The sequence below is a fragment of the Microplitis demolitor genome, chromosome 6 (genome assembly GCF_026212275.2).
Source record: "Microplitis demolitor isolate Queensland-Clemson2020A chromosome 6, iyMicDemo2.1a, whole genome shotgun sequence".
Classification (NCBI taxonomy): domain Eukaryota; kingdom Metazoa; phylum Arthropoda; class Insecta; order Hymenoptera; family Braconidae; genus Microplitis; species Microplitis demolitor.
This window is the reverse complement of record NC_068550.1, coordinates 18,054,041-18,065,152: the sequence shown is the minus strand read 5'-3', so window position 1 is coordinate 18,065,152 and position 11,112 is coordinate 18,054,041. Positions and strand designations below refer to the sequence as shown.

General features: G+C 29.6%; 1 protein-coding gene across 1 annotated transcript in view; it reads left to right on the top strand.

The window, feature by feature from the left end:
* Nucleotides 1-708: 708 nt before the first annotated feature.
* LOC103574345 (elongation factor G, mitochondrial) overlaps nt 709-11,112 on the top strand; it is a 44,649-nt gene continuing 34,245 nt past the window's right edge. Inside the window, exons 1-2 of the mRNA XM_008553775.3 lie at nt 709-970; nt 1,133-1,291. Coding sequence (XP_008551997.1) covers nt 899-970; nt 1,133-1,291 — 231 coding nt within the window. The 5' untranslated portion in view covers nt 709-898. The remainder of the gene's footprint in view (nt 971-1,132; nt 1,292-11,112) is intronic.

The following is an 11,112-nucleotide window of genomic DNA, read 5'->3' as shown; positions in this document are numbered from 1 at the left end:
TTAAAAAATTTATCTTAGATACTTTTTAAGAGTTTGTTATTCATACTATTTGTTTTCTTCATGTTGGTAACTGGATTTTTGTTCAATTATCACATTTTACGATTGAAGTGTGAGTGTCATATCAATTTAGAGTTTTTATTTTGATTTGTTCTTCATTTAGTGTAATATATAAGCTGTGGAATGTATATATTTTGATATTAATCAATTTTGCTTTTAAATTTTCTTGCATTTGTAGCGTTGGCTACATTTTCGTTCGGATCTCTCTTATGCACCCAGTTTTCTCTCACATGATACGTTTGTATATCAAGCGCGGTAACTACGATAACTTATATTTATTACTTTTTTCACGATTTATTCTACATTTAATTAAATAGCCGACAAATAAAATTTATTTGGGATCATGTATATTTTTTTTGTTTTGGGTTTTTACTCGTCCAAGATAATATATCTATGAAATTTAATAACATTTTGTTTATTTACTGTACTATCACATGGGTTTCGCATTTAAAAGCGTAAACTATCGTCCGACATGTTTTTTAAACCACGCCTCCGTGTCAGTTCCCAATAGTCGCGGACAGGTTAGCGTCAATTGACTGCAAGTCATTTTTTTGCAGTCAACTTGACGTTAAGTTTGGGCTGTAGATTTCCGTCAACTATCAGTCAAGGTTATCAGAGTATTTTGGCAAGTATCAGCTAGGTAGAGCCATAACAAGACAACCCATGCTCTAGAAATGACATCTCCGATTTTTTATAATTAAAGTAAGAACCACTTCGCAAGATGTTTTCACTGGTTTGAATTTTCATAAGGTTATGACAAAAGTAAAAAATAATAACACCAGCGTGACTGCATTAAAAAGTAAAGTGATTTTTAAATTAAACGTGATATAAATATAACAAAATGACTATATTATTGGTACTTAGACAACGAATCTGTGGTCATCGATTACCTAGACTGTCATCAAAATTTTTGGTAATTTTTTGATTAATAATTAAGGTTTAATGTAGGGTATAATGATTTAAGTAAATAAAATAAGTTGCTCATTGTATACTTGTACGATTGGTTTATCATATATTTAAAATGGTTATATTTCAACATTTCAATGAAAATTATACATTGATAAAATTTTTACAGAATCATGTTCGGCTTATGTCATCTTATAAAAAGTATGCAGAGCATAAAAGTTTGGATAGAATTCGTAATATAGGAATTTCAGCTCATATAGATTCTGGGAAAACAACATTAACAGAGCGAATCTTATTTTATACTGGAAGAATATCGGAAATGCACGAGGTTTGTGATTATAAATATACTATTACATTTGCATGTATAATAAACTGATTCAAAAAGATCTTTTATTTAAGTACTGTTAAAGTTTAAGCTTTCAATGTTAGTATTAGCAACCGCCTCATCGCAATTTTCGATTTCCTATTTAAAAAAAAGGCTATTCGGCAGCCGAAATGGAAGTAGATTTCTCATTATTTACTTATTTCAACCTTTCAAATAAACATTAATAACAAAATAAATTTTCTTTTGATATCCTTAGAAATTCTCAAGGTTATAGAGCAAAAAAATTGGCAAAAAATTTAAAGTTGAATGCGAAAAATTTAAGAATTGAAATTAGAAAATTAAAAAAATTATCGAAATGGTAAGTTATATAACGAAAATAAAAATTAAAGAGAAACAAATTATCGACGAAAAAGTATTTTGTTTTATTTTACTATAGGATTAATAGTTAATACGAAATTGAATAAGTAATTTGAGTTAAAATTTCAATTATGATAGATCTAAGTGTCATACTTCTAATCAGTCATAAAAACTGTCAATAAAACAAAATTGAATTTACACGTTTGAATTGAAATATTTAGATTTTATGAGTGTTACACAGCAATAATATGAATTCAATCAGTTTCGTAAATTTACTAATGAATACAGTAGTGAGGATTCCATGGAATCTATTGAAAATAGGAGAACGAATGCACTAGTAAAATTTCATTTAATGAGTGGTAAAATAAGAAATTTCATTGGTCTAGACACAAATATAGGCATGAAAATTAAAGTTTATTTGAAGAGCTTTCAGATGAATTTTATACAAAGTCGAAAGTTATAACTAGTGATGCGAAATGACGGTCATTTTTTACTTTGGTCAAATCACGAGCAATTGACGTTATTTTTTTTTTGATCAGTCACAAAAATTCATGAGCATTTTTTTTTCTTTTTACGAAAATTCCTCTTAAAAAAAAAAAAAAACAATCTATTTTATATGCAACCTTAATATTTTAAATATTTAAAAAAAAATTCATCCAAAAATTCTGACAAAAATAAACAAATTTGGCTTACTCAACTACTTAGATGAAAAATGACCGTCTAAAATTTTTCGATCATTTTTTGGTCAATTTTTTAGACTTCAGAATCCGGCGTAATTTGTTTGCTGAAATTGATTTTACAGATTATTTATTAAAACCATTACTATATCGATCAATACAAACACAAAATTTAACTAAAAATTCTGACGGTAGTAAACAAATCTGGCTAGCTCAACTACTTAGATGGAAAATGACCGTCAAAAATTTTTCGGTCATTTTTTGGTCAAATTTTTAATAATTTTTTATTCTCATTTCGCGGGAATCGACATTAAATTCAAAAAATGACCGCCGGTCATTTTTTTTAGTTGGTCAATTGACGTCAAATGACGAGCATTTGACGAGCACATGCTTAGCTTTACATCACTAGTTATAACATTCAACAAATATTGAAGAAAGAATAAGTAAGAATATGAATTTTTGACATTCTGAAAATTTTGGGATGCTATAACTTCTAAACTAATCGACCGATTGAGCTAATTTTTCAACTCGATCAAGGTAGACACCCACGTAATACGTATACAAAGTTTCAAAGCGATTCGTTTAAAACTGTGGTGATAATCGAAGTGACAACCTGCGTAAATTTAGTTTTTATAATATTTTTTAAATTGTTAAAACCATTTATCTACTAGAATAAGTGGTCGAATCAATGAGCTGCATAGTGAAATTTGAAGGCAATCGAGCGAACTTTCAGATAGAACAAACAAGAATAAGCTATCTCTTTCCGCTTAAAAGTTACATCTGGTTGAATCGGTCAAAAATTTTTTTTTGAAAATTGTACAAAATTTCAAATAACCGTAACTTCTACACTTATTGGCCAAATTGGCTCATCTTCGAATTCGTCCAAGGTAATCGTCCATAGAATAAGTATACTAAATTTCATTAAGATCAGTGTAGAATTGTAGATGCTATCGTTGGAAAACCGCGAGATATATTATATATATTAGACTGTTTCAAATTAGGGGATTACTTATATTTTTTTGATAAACATTGAAAAATCGAAAAGGTATCTTAAAATATGGTGACAGTTGAAATTTGAGCTCTTAATATTGATATTTAGAGGTGGCTATTGATAATTTTCGATTTTTCATTTAGTAACATGGTAAAGAATACATAACTTCCGAAAAAATCAAGATACAAAAACTTCTTCTTAAACATTTTGTAGCAAATTTACTGATCTACAGAAAAAGTCTTTTATGATTTTTGCATAAATTCAACCATTCACAAGATATCCGACGTCAAAGTTTAATAAAATTCAAAGAACTTGTTTCTGCTCGTTCTGAATTTTCTACCATATCAACTAATGAGAATTCAGAAATTCTCAATATTGTTTTTCTATAGGAAATTGAATGCTCTACAAAAAAAACACTCTTATCATTTTTTGGTAAATCCATCTGTTCGAAAGTTATTAGAGCTCGAAGTAAAGTTGGAGATCTTTTTACTTTTCCGGTGAAACTATCGGACTTATCATAAAATGTTATAGAATCTTTTTTGTAGGCAATTTTATATCTTACGAATTACCTCGGATAAATTTTTTATAAATTCTACATTCTCTTCTAGTTATTTCCATTTTAATGACGAGCTCTTAAAATCGATCAGAACACTTTTTTTAGGAGCTTGGCATTAAAATGGAAATAACTAGAAGAGAATGTAGAATTTATAAAAAATTTATCCGAGGTAATTCGTAAGATATAAAATTGCCTACAAAAAAGATTCTATAACATTTTATGATAAGTCCGATAGTTTCACCGGAAAAGTAAAAAGATCTCCAACTTTACTTCGAGCTCTAATAACTTTCGAACAGATGGATTTACCAAAAAATGATAAGAGTGTTTTTTTTGTAGAGCATTCAATTTCCTATAGAAAAACAATATTGAGAATTTCTGAATTCTCATTAGTTGATATGGTAGAAAATTCAGAACGAGCAGAAACAAGTTCTTTGAATTTTATTAAACTTTGACGTCGGATATCTTGTGAATGGTTGAATTTATGCAAAAATCATAAAAGACTTTTTCTGTAGATCAGTAAATTTGCTACAAAATGTTTAAGAAGAAGTTTTTGTATCTTGATTTTTTCGGAAGTTATGTATTCTTTACCATGTTACTAAATGAAAAATCGAAAATTATCAATAGCCACCTCTAAATATCAATATTAAGAGCTCAAATTTCAACTGTCACCATATTTTAAGATACCTTTTCGATTTTTCAATGTTTATCAAAAAAATATAAGTAATCCCCTAATTTGAAACAGTCTAATATATATAGTTATATATCTTTTATCTTCTATCTTCTATCTTCTATATAAATACAAATCAATTACTGTTCGTTAGTCTCGCTAAAACTCGAGAACGGCTGAACCGATTTGGCTAATTTTGGTCTTGAATTATTGGTGGAAGTCCAACAAAGGTTTAAAAGGTGAATAGATATGAGTTTAGTATAGTGCCGGATAGCTCAACTGGTAGAGCACTTTAGCGCGATACTGACGTGGTTTGGGTTCGATTCCTCAGTTCGGTCTATCTATATTTTTCTCAATTTATCTATAAATTGTCTTATTGAGAGAGTTTGCATGTTTAGGTTTCCACTATATAAAATTTGTGTATTACCGTACGATGGAAGGTGTGGCTCAATAAGTTATAGATTGTCTTATTGAAAAGGTTTGCATGTTTAGGTTTCCTCTACATTAAATTGTTTTTTTATATAGTGGAAACCTAAGCATGCAAACCTTCTTAATAAGACAATTCATAGATAAATTGAGAAAAATATAGGGAGCGTTCCACGCTAAATCGGACACCATTTAGCTTTTGGACCTCGGATTTTATTGTAACTTTTTTTAGTATAGGTCTTGGTGATTTTTTTCAAATTTTTTTCCCTAACCGTTTTTGAAGTATCGAATTTTTAAAAATGGAGAGATTTTTTGTAAACGCCTGTAACTTTGCAAAAAGTGGTTTAAACAAAATTTTCAAGAGTCAAAAAATTTTCGTTTTTCGATATTTTTTCGATAAAAAATATCAAAAAAAATTTTTGGAACCACGCTTCTATTGGAATTTTAATTCTTAAGTATAGATTGTCGATTTATAAAAAACACGTACTGATCGATTTTCCTCATAATTTTTCACAGAAAGCTGTCACCTATTCTACAACTTTTCCAGCTATGCTCATAACGGGACAACGATGGGATCTATTTTGTTTTAGATCTTTCAAATTTCATATTCCACTTTTTTTAAAGAAAAATGTCTTAAAATAATAGCATACTCAGGATTTACCGTTAATAATTATCTGACACACAACTATCATAAAAATTTTCTAATTTTATTTCCTCAGAAAAATTATTATTAATTAATTAATTAATTATTATTTTTGTCAATTAAAATTATTATTTATTGATTAATTAGTAATAATTTTTCTATGGAAGAAAATTTGCAAATTTTGATGATAGTTGTGTGTCAGATAATTATTAACAGTAAATCCTGAGCATGTTATAATTTTAAGACTTTTTTCTTGAAAAAAAACTGGAAAATGAAATTTAAAACATCTAAAAAAAATAGATCCCATCGTTGTCCCGCTATGAGCACAGCTGGAAAAATTGTAGAATAAGTGACCGTTTTCTGTGAAAAATTATGAGGAAAATCGATCAGTACGTGTTTTTTGTAAATCGACAATTTATACTTAAAAATTGAAATTTCAATGGAAGCGTGGTTCCAAAATTTTTTTTGATATTTTTTATTGAAAAAATATCTAAAAACGAACATTTTTTGAGTCTTTGAAAATTTCGTTTAAATAACTTTTTGCAAAGTTACAAGCGTTTAAAAAAAAATCTCTCCATTTTTAAAAATTCGATATTTCAAAAACGGTTGGGGGATAAAATTGAAAAAAAATCATGAAGGCCCCTTTCAACCTATGCTGAAAATTGAAAAAGTTTCAAAAGAATCCGAGGTTCAAAAGCTAAATGACGTCTGATTTGGCGTGGAACGCTTCATAGATAGTCCGAACTGGGAATCGAACCCAGACCATGTCGGTATCGCTCCGAGTGCTCTCAGTTGAGCTATCCGGCACTATATTATTTTCCGTTCAATTTGATCTATAACTTATTGAGCCACACCGTCCGTCGTACGATAATGCATCAATTTTATATAGTGGAAACCTAAACAGAGTTGATTTTTTCATTTTTCTCTACAATCGATTGAGGCAGTACGAAGTCTGCCGGGTCAACTAGTATATATATGGGGCATCCCATGCCAAATCGGACGGTTTCAAGAATTTTAATTTTTAATTTCCGTTATTTTTTAATATTTTTTAGTACTCATCAAAAAACTCATCCTCCTAAATTTTGAGATTTTTTTGATCATTGGTTCAAAAGATATGAAATTTCCAAAAAAATCGCTCTTTTCATAGTTTTTTGCTTATAACTTTTTGAAAAATATTTTAAATAAAGAAACTCAAAGGATAAAAAAGTTTCGTTATTCCATGTACTTCAAGAAAAAAATACAAATAATTTTTTAGAAAAATTTTTCTGTGTTATTTTTGATTTTTAAAACTTTAAAGTCGTTTTCTGAAAATCATGCATATTTTGATTTTCCTGAAAATTTTTGTCAACAAACTACTATCTATTCCACAACTTTTCAGGTGGTTCCGGTCGTGGGGCCTCCGTCGCTACTATTTTTTTTCGATTATTGAAAATTGAAAAAATTTTTTTTTCAGTATAAATTGTTGATCGTACCGATTTTTGACACTGTACACTTGTTTTTCTTACATATTAAAAATTGATTTCGATATTATTTTGTTCTTAGTAGGGATTTCAAAGCAGTAAGCAAAAAATAATGCTATTTATGAGCAGTTATAATAAATGTTTTGATTTATTGAGAAGCAACTATTTCGAAGCAAAAGAATTATTAGATTTGCTAGACGGAAAAAAAAATGTTAAAATTCACCCGAATTATCAATACTTTTTATTGTTTCAAATAGTAATGCGGTGCCCGGGTGCGATTTTGTTGTTTATTATAAAGTATAAGGTTAAAATATGAGTGATCTGCTATAACATGCTTATGCTCAACGAAAAAGAGTATAGGGTAAAGATATAGTTTTTGAAATTTCAAATAGTAAAAATTATTATTTTGAATTGTATAGTTTCAATGGCAGGACGATATGTTTTAGACTGACCATAGTAAAAATGAAAATTTACACCATAAATTTTAAAGTTTCAAACAATAAAAATTTCCAAGTCGATGTACATAATTTCATAGTCGATCGTTACTTTTTCTTATGCTACCGTAGTAGTCATTTTTGTTCTAAACCCTCATTTTTATTGCTTTGAATAATAAAAATCTATATTTTTTTTTCTCCTATTTTATATTTTTTTATTTTGAATTATTTATTTCCGGTTTTTACCGTTTGCTCTCGTAGTATAAAGTTCTATTCGGGTTTCTGATTTCACCCTCTCCTTCTACCTTCTAGTGTCTGTTTTCTCATCGTTTTGCATCTAATTGATTGCATCCTTGTTTGTATTATGAATTGTTACGGGGTAAAATTTAATTTATCATCAAGGAAAATCGTGGTTTTCCACGGCTGGTCAGTTACCCGAGCCGTAACCCCAAATAAGTACCCGTTAGAGTTTTTCGACTTGTCGCCGGGTGCGCTAATTGAAGAAGCTCGGACTTCTGTCCCAAAATTGATTAAGTGGGGAGGCCATTTTCCGGAAGTTGCCGAAAATGGTCGAGCTGAAAACATATAACCACAGGACAGCAGCAAAATCGGAGAGAGTCGGTCGAGCCGACAAGCCTAACGGACGTCCACCTGCCGGGAGCCTTATCCCGAAGACCGGAAACCAAGGAAAGACTAAGGGAAGCTAGATAGAAGCCAAGGGTATCATCCGGTGAATAAGTGTAAAATTTAGTGTTAACATCGTAGTGCTGTGAGTAAATTAGTTCTCGGCAGGTAAGCCAGAATTAATAAATAAATTAATATTGAGTATAAAATTATCAAAAGTGTTAATAACTCAGCGTCTTCAATAGAATAAATTCTCGGCGGGGGAAGCCAGAATTTATTGTAAAGAAATAAAATAACAATTAACCACGGGGTTGATCAGATAATTCTCGGCAGGAGACTAGAAATTATAATAGTTATTTAGTCATTGTTATATAATAAATTAATCGGAATTTAATAAGATAAAATTTACAAGACTGAAAATCAAGTGCTTTGAACATCGTGATAAAAGATTGAGATTTCAATAAATTAAATTTGAGTAGAATAAATTGATCTCAGTAAATTTATAAATTTTTTAAGAAATTGAAATTGAACGCGAAGAAAGAAAGACATTAAATAGAGAGAGATAGAATGAGACGCGCGAAGTAGAGAGAAATAGCGCCGGTTGCACGAGTCAGTAAAATCTATGACTTGATGAAAAAATATTAAATACTGGGAAATTTTTGTGAAATAAAGTAAATGATTATAAATGAGGGAAAGATTAGTAGTCACTAAAATTAACTTTTAGAGCCGCAAATTTTAGTTAAGAAAAGATTAATTTTGTGTGTGTGTGTGTGTGTGAGTAAATCCAGTGGAAAACAATTGGGAGATTCAATTGTGTGTGTGTGTCTGTGTGAGAAAAAAATTTATAATTCCAGGGGAATTTTTAATCAGTTAGAATAATTGATCCAGGAGATCAGGCCAGTGGCCATTATGAATAAAGTCCAGAGGACTCAATTTTAATTAAAAGATCCAGGGGATTAGGCAGGTTGCCAAAATTGTATAAGTCCAGGGGACTCAGTTTTAATTAGATCCAGGGGATCAGGACGGTAGCTAATTTATTATTGCAAGTCCAGGGGACTAAATAGTTTTCTTTTAAATAAATTATTATAATAAAAGTCCAGGGGACTAGTTAGGTTGTAAGAGTATAAAGTCCGGTGGACAATTTTGGTTTTAATAAATTATAGTGAAGTAAAAGCCCGGTGGGTAAAATTGTTATGCGATGAGTAAATATGGATAATTATATTAATTAAAATATTGTGTAATAAATTTAATTCCTCATCCTTCTTCACTTTTGTAAAATTCAACGACCCTGAATCTTCTAAAATGAACATCTCCGGTTCTGGAAGGCCGAGTCTTATCTTTCAGTAGCGCCCTTATTAAGATCAATTAATAAAGGGGCCAAATTTAGCAAGGTTGAAAATTACCCTGTTACAGAATAACTGGATTCAGTCGGGTACAGTATGTAGTTGTTCGAATTTCTATATGAAAAATCATCAGACAAATTTCAGCCGACTCTCGGGCTCGAACCGCCAACCTTTCGCGAACAGAGTCCAGTCCCTGGCACTTAGAGCGCTCGGCCACAGCATGCGTATGAGAATCGAAAGTTATTTTCGTACTTGAATGGATGAAGGTAGCGCATGAGATTTTACTGCATCAAAACAATAAAATTTGCTGACGCTCACACACATACTTTTTACAAATTGACAAAGTATAATGTACATTTTCATATAGTCAATCATCACTGATTTCAGTAGGAATATTGAATATTTGCTTTGATGATAAATATCCGTGAAAATTTATTTATTCCCGTTCATATCATTAAATTTGACAGTTGGCTAATATTAAAATTTAAAAACAACTCCTGGTAAAGTTTCTTAGTTAGAGGACGTTACAAAATAACGTTTTAACTAAATTTATTATTTTGTATCCTTTCTATTTTTATTGTTTGAAACTTTAATTTCTTATTTTACAAACGATAGATATTTAAGTTTTGGCTGTTAAACTTTGAAGTTCAATTTTTTTAGTGTTTACTTTATCTTTTTTATAGTTTTAAATGATAATTCTATCTAAATGAACTGTATATTTCAGCATTCGATTTATAATTATTATTTATTAAATATTGAAATCACGATATTACTATTTGAATTAATATTAATCGCTAAAAATATTATAATTATTAGACATCAAACTTTATTTATTGCAGTTCCTTTTTTTCCGTGTATGTAATTCAGCTAAGACCATAACAGGAGCTCAAAAATATCATATAATTATTCGAAAAAGCGACGAAACTGTATTCCAAAGGTTTTAATTATTTCCGTGTTTTTTTAAAAATTTTACTTTAAGGGGTAACGGTAACTGATTTTCAAATCAATTTAAATCACGAACAAACACTGAAAACCTAAAATAAAGAGTCTTTAGCGTTTTTTAAAACCTTAACAAAGGGTTAGAAATTTCGTATTTTCAAAAATTCTAATTCGTCTCCGAAAAATTGTTTTAAAATTCTCATTTGCTCTACGAGTGCAACAAAGACAGTCACGTTTATTTTTTTGAGTGTGAGAAAGAGGTCCGGTAGCGTAACCCCTTAACGATTGTTTTATGAACTAGAGTAGTCCTTAGTTACTATAGTTCCGTTGGTTTATCGAATAATTATAAGATATTTTAGAGCTCCTGTAATGGTCTTGGCTGAATTGTATAGCAAATCTAATGTTTCTTTTGCTTCGAAATAGTTGCTTCTCAATAAATCAAAACATTTATTATAACTGCTCATAAATAGCATTAACTTTTGCTTACTGCTTTGAAATCCCTACTAAGAACAAAATAATATCGAAATTAATTTTTAATATGTAAGAAAAACAAGTGCACAGTGTCAAAAATCGGTACGGACAATAATTTATAGCGAAAAAAAAATTTTTTTTAATTTTTAATAATAAAAAAAAAATAGTACTCACGAAGGTCCCAGGACCGGAACCACCTGAAAAGTTGTGGAATAGATGATAGTAGTTTGTTGACA